Source organism: Lissotriton vulgaris, chromosome 2_2, assembly GCF_964263255.1.
Source record: "Lissotriton vulgaris chromosome 2_2, aLisVul1.2, whole genome shotgun sequence".
Classification (NCBI taxonomy): Eukaryota; Metazoa; Chordata; class Amphibia; order Caudata; family Salamandridae; genus Lissotriton; species Lissotriton vulgaris.
In genome coordinates, this window is record NC_141688.1 from 16,589,176 (window position 1) to 16,606,643 (window position 17,468).

The following is a 17,468-nucleotide window of genomic DNA, read 5'->3' on the forward strand; positions in this document are numbered from 1 at the left end:
TCACTTTATCACGCCCACAAACTTCTCTATCTGCCCTGCATAAGTTGCTTCAATCGTTTGCATAGGTCTCGAGGCTTAAAATCAACCATGAGACATCATGGGCTCTCAATATCACGATCCCTGCGGAGGAGATCTCCACTTTCCAATTTCTTGTCCCTTATCAATGGGCGTCACACTCTATTCGGTATCTGGGGCTCAATTTGACCCCTAACCTTGCCACATAGACTCAAACAAACTGGCAGTAGTGTAAAGGCACCGTCGTAGCTGAACTGAGAACGTGGAGATCCCTTCCACTATCCTGGTTGGGACGCTTGAATTCGGTCAAAATGTCAATCCCCCCAAAGATACTTTACCTCTTCCAGACCCTACCCACACCCATCCCGAAGCACCAGATTCAGGGCCTTGAGCGCAAGCTCATCACGTTTATATGGTGAGGCAGTAGGCCGCGTTTCGTTTCTCTAATAAAATACTCATGCTTCTGCGCGATAGGGGAGGGTTGGCCTGCCCCAACTTGTTGGAATATTATTGGGCATCACTTCTCCGCTTCATCTCGGAGTGGATGGCATGGGAGAGTGAAAAAGTCTGGTTTCATATGGACAGGGCAGTGACTTGTCGCCCCATCTGGGACCTTGCATGGCTTTTACAGGAAGCCCGCTCGCGCAGCGCCTATATCGCGGTTCCCATGAAGACGGTACTCGAGATTCGGAACAAATTAGCAATATGTAGAGGCTTCACATCCTTCCCGTACCTCGCAACTCCCACTTCCCGCCCGCTCTTCACCTGCCCTATTTCGCAGACTGGACGGGGAAGTGGGGGTGGGGGATTTGCAGGACAATTCTGGACCTCTTCATGTGGGACACCTTCAAAACTTTTGAACAATGTAAACGGGATTTCCAGCTACCAGAGGGGGCTAGATTTCAATACATTTAACTCAGACATTGGGTTCAGGCGTCTTCTGTGACACGGGCCGCCACTCGACCCTTCACTTCATTCGAGCGACTGGTGCGCTCCTTCGATAACTCCAGGGGACAAATTTCTCGCACTTACCAAGTCCTCCAACATTCACCGCGAGCCACTTCACATGCCTACCAGCTGTGGTGGCTGTCAATCTCAGACACTGATATGACACCCACCCAATGGGAACTCCTGTGGCAAGATATCCCGTCGGTCTACCATAGCATACCCCAGCGGGAATCCGCATGTAAGGTTATGACACATTGGTACTATACCCCTCACAGGCTCCATAAAATGTTTCCCACTTCTTCACCTCTATGCTGGTGTTGCACTAATGAACCAGTGGATTTTCTGCATATTTGGCGGATATGCCCACTCTTGACCATCTATTGGAAGGAGGTTCTCAGTCATATCAGACTGGTAATAGGCTACTGGTTGCCTGAAAACCAGCTTGTGATTGTCCTGGGCCACCAGCCGATCAACGTGCGCGCCATCACCCGCCGTGATGGGCATCTCAGCCTCCACATGCTCAGGGCTGCTAAGCAAATCTTTGCTCTTTACTGGGAAAAAGCTGAAACACCCCTTATCAATGTCTGGTTCAGCCGCTTGTGATACACGATAGCGCTTGCAACTACAGGACACTAAATTCGCCAAACTGTGGCAACCACTGGTGGACGATCTTTGCAGACTGGAACACGCTCGACTTCAACCCACGAGGTTGCGGGCTCTGTGCCTCTTCGTAAACGCTGTATACCCACCGGACGCAGATAGCATCTGGAAATCCCCGATGGACTCACTCGAACCCCTCCCCGGGCGGCACTTGTTTGACAGACTCTAGACACCCCCACACCTCCTCTGAATTAGGTGAACCAGGCATTTACCTGCATGACGCCAATGACCACCAATGATTTGTGCAACCACAGTGCCTACAACGCCTCCGGCATCAGGCAGCGATAGAACCCAGCCCCTCCGCCACACCTCTCCCACACATCTCGCCCCCTTCCCCTTCCTATCTGCTCTCTATCTGCTGTCTCTTTCTTTATCTCTTTGCTCTCTATGATGAATGTATTGTTCTTGGTAGAAATTGTGATTCCTACGAGCAGCCTTAAAAGTTATGTCCCTTAAGACAAAGTTTGCTGGCTTTGAGTTTCCTTTCGAGCTATGGTATTTAGGCAGAAGCCCCATGATTGTTAAAACACTGAGAGTGCACCTACGGGAGACCCGGCCTTGCCATTGTGTCCCCTTTTTGTAATCACCATCCTGCACTCCATGTACTGTCTCTGAAATCAACCCAGTTGCGTTAGATAGCTGACACTAATGGACACTATGCAATGGCATCTGCCTTCTGGCTGAAAAGATCTGGTGTAATACTGTGGGGAAACAGCTGATAACACTATTGAGATCTGCTCCTGTGTGATTTCTATAAATGTCATTAAAAACAAGTTTTAAAAAAACAACAACAATGCACTCAAGAGAGGATGAGTTTTGGACGAAACAGAATATTGGAATATTATAAGCATTTAGGAAGCACAGAGTGATCCAATTAATGTTAGTCTCAAAAGGTTACATGCAACTATATGTAAATCGTAACAGCGAAAAATTGGACATAAATTGACACCGAGATGCACTAAAAATATGAAAGAATGTGTATGAGTTATTATTGAAATAAATGATAAGTAATTGTGTTCAATAATTTACATTTAGAGAAAGGTAGCTATGCAATTTGTGATTTTATCATATATGGACTACACATAAAGATTATGGAAATTTGGACGTGATTACAAAGGTGTCCCACATTTGGTTTGGTTTTTATATACGAAATCTAAAGTATTAATTACAAGTGAGTTGTGATCAATATGATCTAAATATAGAATGTTTATCAATACATTACGAGACCGGTTTATAGGGATGCATTTCTCATATTAATGAATTCAAGAGATTATGGCGATATTAAATGAAAGAATGAATTGACTTTTTGAACATTGTAATGCAGCTGCTTTATACAGTTGCACATAGGACACTAGTGAAATTAAGTGGTATTATAATTCAAAATAATAGCAAGACAAAAGTACAAAGTTCCTCTGATTGAGTGAGATCAAGGGGGGTACTGAAAACGGTCTGATAGTGAAATCCAGAAAGATTAACCAATGTGTGTGTGAAGGAGAAGGAGTGCTCCTTGTTGGAACTAGGGCTCTCACACACCTAGCAAGCTAGGTGTCATGCTTCATCATTTGAGCCTGCCCCTCGTCAGGTCGGCGCTGCAATATCTGACGGGCACCCGAAACCAGGGCTCTTTGTCGGGGATTTTTGTTCCTGCCGGTGGGTGCAGTGGAGGTGAGAGGCCAAGGGAGTGTAGTCGAGGTAATGGAATTAAATTAGGTCAGTTAGTCCTAAACAAACCTTATTATGGAGGTAAACTGCCTAGTTAAAATAGTGATGAGAGGACCCAAACCTAGTCATTAGGTGTCTAGTGGTAGGGTTCCACTCTCTTGTGATCGACATGTTTTGTGTCTCAGAAGTCAGAAACGATCAGGACACTTCTTGAGGATCGAATTGTATGCTATCTACACTTAAAATTAGAAGTAGGTGTGTGACTACCTACCCTGTCTTGTCGTAGTAGATCTGTGAATGAGAATAAAAACAAGAGGCATAAAGGACTAATAAAGTAACACATTGGTAATAACCATCTCTCTGTGTGATGGACAATGGATCCCTAATTTGTGATCAACATGAGTGTTACATATAAATGATAGATAAAGTTATCTATCATGGCAATAAGATATAACACCAATCTTAGTGAAGTATCCTTATGCACAGTTATCACTCATTTAACCATAGTTTGTGAAATCCCTATGTATTAGAGGTGATTCACTAGAAAATGCATTAATTTTGTGCCAAACCAAATGATAGAAACAATAGGGAGTTTATAAAAACAAGGTACCCAGTGTAATGGGTATGGAGGGACTCACCTAAACTATCCGCACAAGACGTGGGCTACAGCGGTCAGAGGTCAGAAGGACACCGATTGGGTCCTATTTAAAGTGAGATGGGAAATTTTGGAAAACAACTAAGTCAATCCATGAGTATTGTTAAGGTGGGCAAAAGAGGCTCCAATTATCTGCAATAGCAGCGTATAGCCTTCCAGTTAGTCATGAGGCAAAGTGTAGGCGGAGCAGTGCCGTGGCTGTGAACACGATGAAGAACAACACCCCAGCGTGCAATCCCAGGACACCTCTAGGGGGTCAGATGGTCCACTGGGTGAAGAGCACTGGGGCTGCGCGTTCAGCATGCGCACAAACCAACAAACCCGGGCCATGCCAGGTAGCGAAGCCACAGAAACGGAGGCATAACAATTTGCGCTTACCTGGAAACAGGAGGAATAGCGGTGGGGGTACTAATTGGAAGTTATTCGCAGGATTGGAATCACGTGTGTGGGTCCGTCAAAGAAATCTGTGACGGTCCAACCGAGGCGTTTTACTTAGTGATGTGGCGGCCATATTTAAATGTGCAAGTTAGTTGTAAGATGTTGAGGAGCACTTTGCCTCATGACTAACTGGATGGCTACACGCTGCTATTGACGATAACTGAAGCCTCTTTTGCCCACCTTAACAACACTCATGGATTGTCTAAGTTGTTTTCCAAAATTTGCCATCTCACTTTAAATAGGACCCAATCGGTGTCCTTCTAACCGCTGACAGCTGTAGCACACGTCTCATGCGAATATTTTAGGTGAGTCCCTCCATACCCATTACACCGGGTACCTTGTTTTTATAAACTTCCTATTGTTTTTATCATTTGGTTTGGCACAATGAATGCATTTTCTAGTGAATCACCTCTAATACATAGGGATTTCACAAACTATGGTTAAATGAATGATAACTGTGCATAAGGATACTTCACTAAGATTGGTCTTATATCTTATTGCCATAATAGATATGTTCATAGATAGATAGATCATGTTGATCACAAATTAGAGATCCATTATCCATCACACAGAGAGATGATTATTACCAATGTGTTACTTTATACCTCTTGTTTTTATTCTAATTCACAGATCTACTACGACAAGACAGGGTAGGTAGTCACACACCTACCTCTAACTTTAAGTGTAGATAGCATACAATTCGATCCTGAAGAAGTGTCCTGATCATTACTGAATTCTGAGACACGAAACATGTCGATCACAAGAGAGTAGAACCCCTACCACTACACGCCTAATGACTAGGTTTGGGTCCTCTCATCACTATTCTAACTAGGCAGTTTAACTCCATAATAAATGTTGTTTAGGACTAACTGACCTACTTTAATTCCTTTACCCCTACTACACTCTCTTGGCCTCTCACCCCCACAGCACCCACCGGCAGGCAACAAAAGATCTCAGACAAAGAGCTCCGGTTTCGGGTGCCCGTCAGGTATTGCAGCGCCGACCTGACGAGGGGCAGGCTCAAATGATAAAGCATGACACCTAGCTTGCTAGGTGTGTGAGAGCCCTAGTTCCAACAAGGAGAACTCCTTCTCCTTCACACACACATTGGTGAATCTTTCTGGATTTCACTACCAGACCATGTTCAGTACCCCTCGATCTCACTCAATCAGAGGAACTTTGTACTTTTGTCTTGCTATTATAGTCTTCCGGGCCTGTGCACTGGACCTCTTTAAACTAGCCCTCAGTCCCCCTCTTTGGTCTTACATTATAATTCAAAACCCTTGATTTATGAAGATTGTGTATTAACTTTAGTTTAAAAGAGATTTTTAGAAGAGGTGGTTCAAAATATTTGATATTATATTTATATGTATATACTGGTCATTTACATCCTTGAAAAAGTCCCAATGAAGACAAAATACGCGGCAGCCAATGAATAAGATTGTGAATTTTTAATGAAGTTTGGGGAAATGAAGAATAAAGGATATATGCATATTTAGAAGACATTCCGACTGGAAGAACATTTTTTTGAATAAATGGGATATTGTGCAACAAATGAACTTGAGGCACAATAACATTACGATTACTGGGTGCAAAGCAATATTGAAATAATTTAAAAACCTGTTATTTTGGGACAGTATGGGGATTCAAAGCAGCTGATATTCCAGTAATTGCAACAGTTGGGTAAATGGTTTGAAAGAAGGGTTGATGGGCACAAACTGCTATTTGTAAATCATATGGTTTTTGGGATTAAGTAAATGCATCCTCTTATCAGGATACCTTTTTATTTTTCAATGGGGGCGGAAACTGCCCTTGCTCGCCTTATGGGTCCTACTTTTGAGGCTCTACATAAAGCCTCCCTATAGCACATTTCCTGGAAGACTTTCTTCTTGGTCGCTATAACCTCGGCACATCTAGGTAGCTAAATACACTCTCCATGTTCCCAGAAATCTTACACAGTATTTCAAAGTGATGGGGTAGTAATGAGGACCCATACTAAACTACCATGGTACTTTATGACCAGGGTTTGCCACTTTTTTTTTTGTCCTCATACATGCCACCAGAATATGTTTGCTCTAGATGGGATCTCTCTGCGCCTTTCACACACGCAAACTTAGTTTCCGCCCTGGAAAATATGTGCGGCAAACAGGATTCACCCAGAGGTAGGTTGTCTCCTTGTCCAACTCCCATTTAACTTGATGAACTATAATTACCAGGGAGGACCGGACCACAAACCTCTGGCATAATCATTGGACCCAAGTTATTCTCTTGACCAGACCTCTAGTGCAGACCAAATTTTATTAGCACTCTCTCCGCCACAAGCCATATCTGACTGGCTGATCATCATGATATTGTTTAGACAATCAGCGAATCTGGGTCGGGCCTCCGACTTCCATTCTCTACATATTTCTCTCCTAGCGATGACAATCACATAGAACAGAAACTGTGAAACCATATCATTCATCAGGTACCCCAGCGGCGGGCCAAAAAAGATCAATCTAGGACAACATATAATTGGCGTTAATAAAACCTCCTCAAGGAAACCACATACTGCCTCCCAGCATCTAGTGATCTCTGGGCAATCTATAAACTTGTGTTGATCGTCCGCTGCCGATAGTTTATATCTAGGACAGTAGTAGTTCTCCGCTGTTATCCTGAACAATTTGGCCGGTGTCCAATATACCCTATAAGCTGTAAATAGGTGATTTCTTCTGAGATTTGCTGGTTTGATTAGCCTCTGAGACATAGTGAATGCATCAGTCCAAATTCTCTGTACCTCCTCTGCACTCTCAGTTAAAACATTGCCCCAAAAGATTCGCCAGTTCGGAGTCCAGACTGTCATTTACTCCCCCGAGTGTTCTGTACCAGAAGGAGACCTCCCTTTTCCAGACCCTCCCTCTACCAATAGAATCTAGAATTAGAGTATCCTCTCCAGCCCCTCATACTTGTCTTCCCCACCATGCAGACAACTGATAGTTCTTAAATCTGGTGAGGGACCCATTGGTTAGATTCACAAAGGACTCCCAGTCCATAAGCCGAGTATTAACACAGAGATCGCCCCACTTTTTAAAACATGCTACTTTAAGTGGCTGTGACAATCGATCTAAAAGACATTCTGGAGTGCCAGGGGAATCCCATATTGGGGCCTGTAAGTTATAATACGTAATCTCCAGAACTCTCAGGATATATGTCCAGTTTTTAAGTGCCGCCTGTAAGATCTTAAGGCGGACTTTTTCATAAAATTTTTGGTCCCCAAATTTAAAAAGAAAATAATTCCAGATCCTGTGGCTGGTCAAATAACATTGCCTGGAAGAGACGGCCCTGTGAAGAGGAGTCTAACTTATTGGCCAATATTCTAAAATTCTTAAAATGGAAGGATTGGCAGTATAAAAGTAAATCGGGTGGGGCCAAACCTCCCATCTTCAGCCCTCTCTTCAATTTCTTCCAGGCTTTCCTGGGTGATTTTGTGGCCCATATGAATGATCCGATCTTCCCTTGAAGGCTAGCAATGTCCTTAGGATTAAATGAGAGGGGGATAGTATTAAACAGGAAAGTTATTTTAGGGAGGATAGTCATTTTGACCAGTTTAACTCTCCCATATATGTTCAGAGGCAAACTTCCCCATCTTGACAGTAACTTGCTCACTTCCTTCACTACTAACTGCCAGCTGGTTTTAGGAGTATCCACCAATTTTTGAGTAAGATATATTCCCAGGTACCTGATTTTTTGTTTAGCCCCCTGTACAGGGATTACGTTGTTCCAACCCATTATGCCTGTTTTCTCTTTATTGATTTTATAACCAGATACCCTTCCAAATTCCTCGGCGAGTTTAAATAGATGGGGTATTGCGTCAACATAGTTTGATGTATACAGGAGGAGGTCGTCCACATATAGTGCAGTTTTAAGTTCCAACTACCCCTTTTTAAGGGGTGAAAAAAATCAAGAGATTTAAGAGAACAGACAAACGGCTCAATATAAACATCAAACAATAAGGGTGACAGGGGACAACCCTGCCTAGTACTTCTGGAGATGTTAAACCATTCTTTTAAACCGCCATTACCTAGAACTTTAGCTCGGGGGCTCCTATATAGGGATTTAACTCCTTGAATAAAGGTGGAAGGAAACCCAAACCTGGAAATGGTGTCCCAGAGGTACGCCCATTTGACCTGGTCGAACGCTTTAGCTGCGTCGATAGCTATGATGGCAAGTGGCAGCCCTCTCTCCACCGCAAAATCTATTGCCCCCAATACCTGAAAGGTAAGCTCATTAAGCTGCCGCCCAGGTATAAACCCTCTTTGGTCCGGGCTTAATAATTTTGGCTGATCTAGTAGCCAGTATCCCGGAAAAGATCTTTAAGTCGGAGTTTAGAAATGAAATTGGTCTATAAGACTAATTTTTTTGTGAGTCTTTATTTTGCTTTGCTATCAATGTAATAGTGGCTTCCAACCAAGAATGGGGAATGCTGTCCCCTTGTAAAAAGATTCTATTGAAAAGTGTCCTAAGCACCGGCACAACTACCTCCAAATTATCCGAGTATACATCAACTGGCAGGCCATCAGGGCCATCAGCTTTGCCTCGGCTCATTTTCATTAACTTGCAATCTTATTTCCCCTTCCGTGATTTTGCTGGCTAGATGTAACTTGTCTGATTCTGACAATTGGGGCAGGTCTCTCAAGTTTAACCAGGCATTAACCTTCTCTACTCCAAGGCTATTATCCTCTTGGTATAAACCATGCATAAACCCCCTGGCCTCCTCCCTAATCAATTCATCCTCAGAAATCAGCATACCAGATTCCCTCTGGATTAATGACTTAATATTATTTCTACTCCTCTCAGTCCTCGATTTCCAGGCCAGGAGAGCACCACATTGCTCACCGTACTCAAAATTCTTCAACCTGCTGACCTCCCACCTTTCCTTGATGATCTTATCACTTCTGGCTTTAAATACTGCTTGTAATTCCAGCAGTTCTTTTTCCAACTTCGGGATACTATCCCTAGGTGTCAGGGCCGCCAACTGTAGTTCCAGTTATTTCTTCTTTATGGCCTCAAGATCGTCAGTTTCTTTTTTCTTCATGGTTTTCCTCCTAAAACTCATCAGTGAACTCAATACACCCCGTAAATATGCCTTAAAAGATGCCCAAACTAATTGCTTGGTGCATGAGCCTATGTTAAAATTGAAGAAATCAGTAATTCTTTGTTTAACCTCAACCTTTACCCTATCATCCAAAAAAAGTGTTCTATCCAGAGTCCATCTGTACTCTATAGGCCTAGACTTAAGATTGATTAGCAGTTCAACCACTGAATGATCTGAGATACCAACTGGAGTATGAGATACCGATACAATATCCGCAAGCAATACCTGATCAGCTAAAAAATAGTCTATTCTTAAGTATTGCTTGTATTTTTTGCTATAGAACGAATACTCTCTTACAGCACCATATTTAGCTCTCCACACTTCCAGCAAGTTGAAATCTTTCATGATATTCCTGAGAGCTGATAGTGTACTGGATGTGACACAGTATTTGGCCCTAGACAATCGGTCCAGCTGCTTATCGAGGACCCGATTAAAATCTCCGCCTAATATAGTCGGTGTTGCGTACCGTAGTAAGCTTGCCCCCAGTTTCAAAAGAGAACTAGAATTGTCCTCATTCGGGCCATAATACACTGCGCACGTAAGGGGTAGGCTACCTATGGAGAGGGCTGCCACTAGCCATCTACCAGACTGATCTGTGTCCCAATTCTGGACCTTAATCCCCTTGTTTACCCTAATGATAATTGCTACGCCCCTTGAACATCCCTTCTGCCTTGAGCATAGTACATCCTATACCCAACCCAATTTACCAAAGACTTGTTCGCATGTTTTGGCCTCTAGATGGGTTTCCTGCAGAAGGTATACATGGGCTTCTGAATTTTTTAGATATTCGCGGACCCTAGATTGTTTCCTTCCTCCTCCCAAGCCATTAACATTCCAGGAGAGGAATTTATTACCGATTACCCTGCTATTGGCCTATCCAAGACTGCCCTATATCTAGAGCTTTTACAAAAAAAACCATTTTGCAACGTATGAGGACAATATTTTCATTTCACCCGTCCCCCCTCTTCCCCCCCACTGTGACCCCTCCCTAACCCTCCCCTGGGGAACCCCCCTTCATACTAGGCGCTGGTATCGCCTTTAAGGAACCCACACAACGGCTAATTCATTATTACCGGGTGACATGTTTCTATAACCCTATTACTACTACTGCGCCTGCTGTAGGGACTTCTTTATTGTTTATACATAATTCTCTCCTTCCCTCTTTTCTTCCCTTTGTTTTTTTTTTAAAAGAGTGTTTTATGTATTTGTTTTCCTCCTATCTTTAAATCTTTAAGTCATATATTAGTCATATATAAGTGATTATTTTTTCCATTTTTTTTTCAATAAATGTTTTCCCTCTTAAAACCTTCCACATCAATAAGTTCCCTATAGATTATATATATTCTCCACAACCAATTTTCTCGATTGCTGTTTTAGGAGGTCATCCACATCTTCTAGTTGACTACAATTATACATTTTATTCTTCCACATCACTTTCAGAAGGGCTGGAAACTTCATTTGAACCTGAGCACCGAGTGACCTTAACTCCCGCATTCTAGAACCGAGCTCCCACTGTCTCTGCGCAGTTCAGCCACCAATATCTGATTGAATTTGATAAGGATTAGCCCGGTAATGGAGGGTGGATCGAAATAAGCACCTGCTTAAGATTAATTCCTTGACACTATATGTCTGGAAATTAACAAGGATCTTTCTGGGTGCTTTCCTGTCTGGATGTAACCTAAAGGGGTCCCTATGCACCCTCTGTATTTCTGCCTCCAAATCAATATCGGGCCGATCTTTCAAAACCCCGTCTCTTAGCAGTTTGCACACAAACCCCTCAATCTCAATTTCAATCTCAGGCTCCAGCTCAGCTTCAAGCTCAAACCCCAGTTAAGGTCCAGCTGTAGACTCAGGTCCATAGTGTCCCGCAGTGGTCAGAGTGCTCAGACGATGACGGGGATAGGTTAGGTTTTCTATTTCAGTCATTGAGGGGGGACCTGCTAAGTAAGTTTGAAATTTCGGAGAACAACCAAACAAGTATTCATGATAGGTTTGATCTGTTGGAGTCAAGGCTGGATGACATCTGTACCCGGACGGGGTCACTTGAGCTCAAAGTTACCACACTGTTGGAGTCCGTGTTGGGAAACTCTAAGGATATTGATGCTCTAAAAACGCAAAACCGGTCCCTTAGGATGGACTTGGAAAGATTAGAGACGCAAGCCCGTAGGAATAACCTCAGAATCTTGAAGATTCCGGAAGGAGAGGAGGTGGAGGATATCAAGGGGATTGTGTGTAAAGGATTTGCCACTTCTAAACAATCCTATTCTAGATTTTCTCCTGGATAATCCTGTATTACCAGAAAGGCAACAAAGCCTTACTTGAAAAACTTAAAAGCTCATTCCACCATCGGTTAGGTGGCTACTACTGCGTTCATCATAAATATTCCAATTTGAGATCAGCAAAGCTGCAACTTGGAGTATATTCACCCCTTTCTAAGGCATGATTGTCTTGATTCAGATGGACAGCAGATGCCCAAGTGGGGCAAGCCACTGTAAGAAATCTATTTTCCTAAATATATAATACCTTATTTATCTATTCCCTCGCTGGGTTTTAGGGGATGAGCTAGCTATTTTTTTCAATGCTTATGATTATCAAAGGAGATCCACTAAGACAGAAGGAATGGTTTCTTACCTGTAATCCTTTTCCTCTGTCAGGGGGCTCTCCACTGAAATTATAAGCAATCCTCCTTCTTTCCCAATGGAAGTGACAGAGGGGCCGATTTAATTCTTGGCAGTAAGGATATTACTTCGCAACGACGATGGAGTATCCTTACCGCCAAGAATACAGTACACACGCCAAATGTAAAAGCAGATGGACCTAATGGTTAATTACAGCGGAGAATACGTTGTCTCTGATTAAACAAAGAGGACTAGCTTAAGTTGACCAAAGTGTTACAGTACTCAAATTAGTTCTGTCACGGGCACCTTGTTGGTGTATTCATGAAGCCCTCACCCACCAACCTAGTTGGTGGCATGCTTCCTGTAGCCTTACTTTTAACCGCTGGTGACGGCCCATTAATTAAAATTTAATTTACCCTCGGGTACTGGGACCACCACCAAGCCGTTTTAAATCACAATTCACCCAACCTCACTGCACTCTCAGCAATATACCAGCTCCGCTGTAATCAGGCGTCGTAGCACACCCGGGACATACTAGGTGTCACTGGGTGGGTCCGATGATGAAGCATGCCACCAACTAGGTTGGTGGGTGAGGGCTTCATGAATACACCAACAAGGTGCCCTTGGCAGAACTAATTTGAGTACTGTAACACTTTGGTCAACTTAAGCTAGTCCTCTTTGTTTAATCACATATAAACTCTCGGGGGCTCGGACTAGCTAACTAGTCCTCTCTCTCCCTCTTGTTACACGCAAATACGTTGTCTCTGCCATGATAGTGACCTGGTGAAGTAAGGGTCTTCGGAGGCTGACATTTCATTCTGCCCACCTAAATTAGATGGATGGAATGACCAGTCAGATTACCCTGCCCATTGAAGCCGGGAAAACCCAGTAGGTAAGGGGCAGTGAAAACTGCTAAATGGTCCTATCGCCATAGAAGAGGCTCTCAAGGGCAAGGGGAACATTGCGTTTTTTATTTTCAAAAAGAAAATCAGTTTCAAGAACCCTGTATTAAACAGAAAAATGCATTGGCAAGAACCACTGTGTTGGTGGTTCCTGGCAATGCTTTATAAATGACTACCTGCTTGGCAGTTATTTATAAATCTGGAGGACGATCCCTCCACCAGGGCAAAAGAGTAATTTACTTCTTCCACCATAACATAAATGAAAGCCATTGTGCGGTTAACTCTATCCTGTTATAGAGTAAAAATGAAATGGCTAAACATCACCTGTAGGGCATGATGGGACACCGGAGGTCAGGGTGCCCTTAAAAGTGTAGTTTTCTATTCTCATTGTTTTCAATGCTTCAGCCTATGCAGTTACGTTGCCCTACCCTTCCCTATCATTCACTTTAAAAGAAAGTAAAAAGAGTTTGTGAAGAAAGTTCTTTAAAGTCACTTTTTCTGATTTCAGCAACTATTAAAGGCTGTAGGTTTTTTCTTCCCTCTTTTAAACTACATTAACAGAATTGGCAATATAGCCTGTCTTAACGCTACATACAACATTGTTTTGTTACCTATGACTTCTGGTATTTCCGAAACAAATATGAATTTAAAAGAGGTGAATAAGCACATTCAGTGCTTATGATATCAAAGGAGATTTCCCTGAGAGGGAAATAGGATTGCAGGTAATAAACTTCCTTACCTCCACCAACTGAAGTTCATATCGATCAGTAGACATTATGTTACAAATTAAATCATAGTTCAAATTGTAAAAATACCTTAGTACCCTAAGAATGTTTACTCCATTACATTAAATATCTGCAGTTGTTTTATGACATAGCATAACTACTAAATAAAATAAACAAACCTGAATCACACAAGTCAGATGCAATGTCGGAGATAGCACCTTGCAACATGTATGCTCACAGAGCCTGACAAAACCCAGAAAGATTTGTCTCTTCATACAAAGAGGATTCACAATCCAGAAGTACAAAGTCAAAAATGAATATCTTCTTTAAGAAGCTTAGCCTTACCGGTTTGATCAATGACTCGCTGTCCTGCTCCCATATGAAACTGCCAATTTGTCTTCTAATTTCTACAATTATCAATATACTTAGTTAGAAACGTCAAGAAAATATATTCAGGAATATATACTAATGGCAATTAGTGAATGTAATTGTGCGTAAGATTAATTGCTAAAACTTACTGGGAGTGGGTTGTCTCATTACGAAGGATAAACTCAATTCTACAGTGAGAAAGTCATTGTTAGATTTTAAATATATTAACCTTTGTAATCTGGTTAATAATTGCAAAATACATAGTGCCTCTCCTTTCCAAAGTTTATAACTTAAAAAAAGAACATCTGGGTGGTGGGAGAGTTGCGGGAAGGTTTATTTTAGTTGTTTTTTTTATTTAAAAAGTTTTTTATTGTTTGTTTCCAAATGAAGCAGTACATACAATACATTAAATGAGGGACATACGGAATAGACATACGAAATTAATCATAGAAGAAAACAATAATTAAAATGGCAAAGCAGATGACATCAGTGGGTAAGGTGGTATGGCAATAAATCACAATTTAACACATTTTAAACGAATGTAATTTCAAGTGAAGTTGCATGAAGGCGACTGAGCAGATTAATGGTGACAAGAGGTGTGACCAAATGAGCAGCAGGAAGAGTTCTAGCACAGGGATCGTGTGACTGAGGTAACTGTCTTAACTAATGGACCCTGATGTAATAGACCGGTCATGTGGGGTGATTGGTTTAACATGTTTGGTGTGATTCATGGCGGTTTGTGTGAGCTAAGGTATAGATCAAGAGTGTCCCACATATGCCTGGAAGAAGATTTCCACGGCGAGTTCTGGAGAGTTACGTTATCAGCCCCTCTTAGGTTGGTGAGCCAGTTTAACCAGCATTAAAGGAAGCTTTGAGTGTGCCTTTCCAATTGTTGAGTATAATCTTAACCGCTGCTATTAGGAGTACGTCTAGGAGCGTCCTATCTTTTTCAATCAGCGACTCTGCTCTAAGGAAACTAAAAGCTAGTGATGTTAGATCTCTACTAGGGGAGTATGAGTAGAGATTAGATATGAATTCGAAGACCTTATCCCAAAAGGGTACCACACAATCGCACTGGAGCAATAAGTGTTCTAGGTCACCTGTTTTATCATTGCAATTGCAACAGATGGGATCCTCCCTGATTTTGTGCGAGTGGAGACGGGCTGGTGTCCAGTAGGCCTTATGCAATAGCCAAAACTTTGTCTGGGACAGTACCGCTCTGATTTTGTTTCTCATGGTTGAGACCCAAGTTTTTGTCCAATCCAGCTCTGAGATCGGGGAGGAGGAGTGAGACTCCCAGAAGGCTATCAGATTCTTATTGAGGGTAGATTGTTGAGGGCGTATTGGCTTGTAAATCCAGGAGACCTGGTGATCTGACTTATGTAGTTTTGATAAATAACTCGGGAGGGAAGGGGAGAGGAGAGAGAGTTTCGCTTTAGTTAAAGCTAATTTTATTTTTAAGAAGTTATAGAATTCAATTGAGTCCAGATTGTATTTAGATTGTATTTCTTTGAAAGAAAGAGGATAGGCACCGTTGAAGAGTTGCTGAGGGAAATAGATACAATTGTTAACCCAGGCGTCATTGGGTAGAGGGTTTCCTTTATAAAGTATTTTATGATTGTTCCAGAGTGATTCAAGATTAGAGCCTTTAATGCTAGTGTCTAGTAGTTTATCAATCTTCAACAGGGCAGATGTTGTGTTCTTGAATAAGGACTTTGAGCAGGTGACCTCAGTAAGGTTTGCGCTCAGAAGGGCCACTGGGGTAAGATTCACTAGAATTGGTTTCTCAATGTCTAGCCACACAGGGGTGTAATATTCTGATGGCACGAGCCAGTATGAGCCTTGTTTTGCTAAGAAAGCCAAGCCGTCTGGTAAAGTTTAAAGTCGGCTAGCTTGACCCCACCTAGTGATTTATCTAGTCTGAGTTTTTTCATGCTGCTTTTCGCTTTCTTCCCTTTCCATAAAAATTTGGAGAGTAAGATGTCAAGCTTATGGTGAAAGTCCTCAGTTAGAATGAGGGTGAGCATTGTAATTAGATAGTTTACTAGGGGAGAGATCATCATTTTGATGGCCTCAATCCTACCCCACCATGTTATAAATCTTGGGGACCATGCTTCAAAAAGATTTTTAATTTTCTCTAGGAGGGTAGATTCGTTACGCTGGAGCGTCTCTAGTATTGTGCTGCCGAATTCCATCCCTAAATACTTAATGTATCCAGGCTGCCATACGAGGCCAGAGTCACCTAACATATCTCTGGTACCAAGGATGTTCAGTGGTTTGACTTCGGACTTGTCACAGTTTAATTTGTATCCGGAATGACTACAGTATCTTTCTATGGTGGACATGAGTGCCTTAATGGAGTCACTCGGGTTTTCTGTAACCCCCCAGGATATCATTGGCGTAAGCGGCCAGCTTCACTTTGGTTTCTCCCAATTTTACTCCCCTTATATCGTCGCACAAGTTACTTACCTTCGGTAACGATATATCTGTAAGAAACAGTAGTTAGTATTAGATTCCTTACCTTAGAATATCCCCAGGCGTCAGACTGGATCCGGAAACTTTTGCGTGGCAGTACCCTTGCGCGCCGGTAAGCGTAGTCTGCGGCTCCGCGTCCGTCGCCGGCGCCGTGATGACGTTGGAGTACTTAGACGACGCCCTCGCGAGCTGACGTCAGTTCTTATACACAGCTCTTCCTCGCCAGAAACGCAGAGCCATGATAAAAACCAACACTGGTGCCATGAAACTAGGGCCCTGGGGGCGTGGCCAAGATGGCGGGCTAGAAGGACGCACTCTCCGTCAGCTCCCGTGTCCCCGTAGCCCTGTACTGCTTCTAAGCCGCTGATCTCCCCCAGATCGAGCGGAAAAGACGCCTACTGGAGACGAGGACCCAGCGGTGCATTCCGGACCCGTCATCGGTCCTGTAACCCCTGCTGTGCGGTGATCGGGCCCATAGAGTGAAGAACAGCCGGGAGGCAGACTGAGGCCCGAGGGTCCTGCGACTGGAGCCTGCCAGAGGGGTCCGTGCCTGGCGCTGGTGGAGCAGCGGGAGACCTGGAAAGGGAGTCGCGCCGGAATAGGAGACGCTGCCGGGCGCTGAAGGTACCGGCGTGAGCTGAGACGACCGGCGACCCGGCCGGAGTGACGCAGAGAGGAACGGGAGGAGACAGACTACGGCAGCCCGGGGGTCCGGAGGCCCAACTAGGCCGGAGCGCTGCGCAGACCCCCGGGTCCGCCCTTCTCGGGCCCCACGGGAGGAGCGGGAGCGGAGGCGAGTTGGGTGGTGCATCAGGGGTCCCCACAACGTAAACTCAAGTATTGGGCCCCGCCCTGGTCCGGCGTCTG

The 17,468-nt window shown here is 43.4% G+C and overlaps 1 protein-coding gene across 2 annotated transcripts in view; it reads right to left on the bottom strand.

The window, feature by feature from the left end:
- The window catches only part of TERB2 (telomere repeat binding bouquet formation protein 2), a 714,733-nt gene that overhangs the window by 397,307 nt on the left and 299,958 nt on the right, over nucleotides 1–17,468 (bottom strand). For both annotated transcript variants that reach the window (XM_086959187.1, XM_086959188.1), the window contains exon 4: nucleotides 14,103–14,164. In XM_086959187.1, coding sequence (XP_086815313.1) covers nucleotides 14,103–14,164 — 62 coding nt within the window. The remainder of the gene's footprint in view (nucleotides 1–14,102; nucleotides 14,165–17,468) is intronic.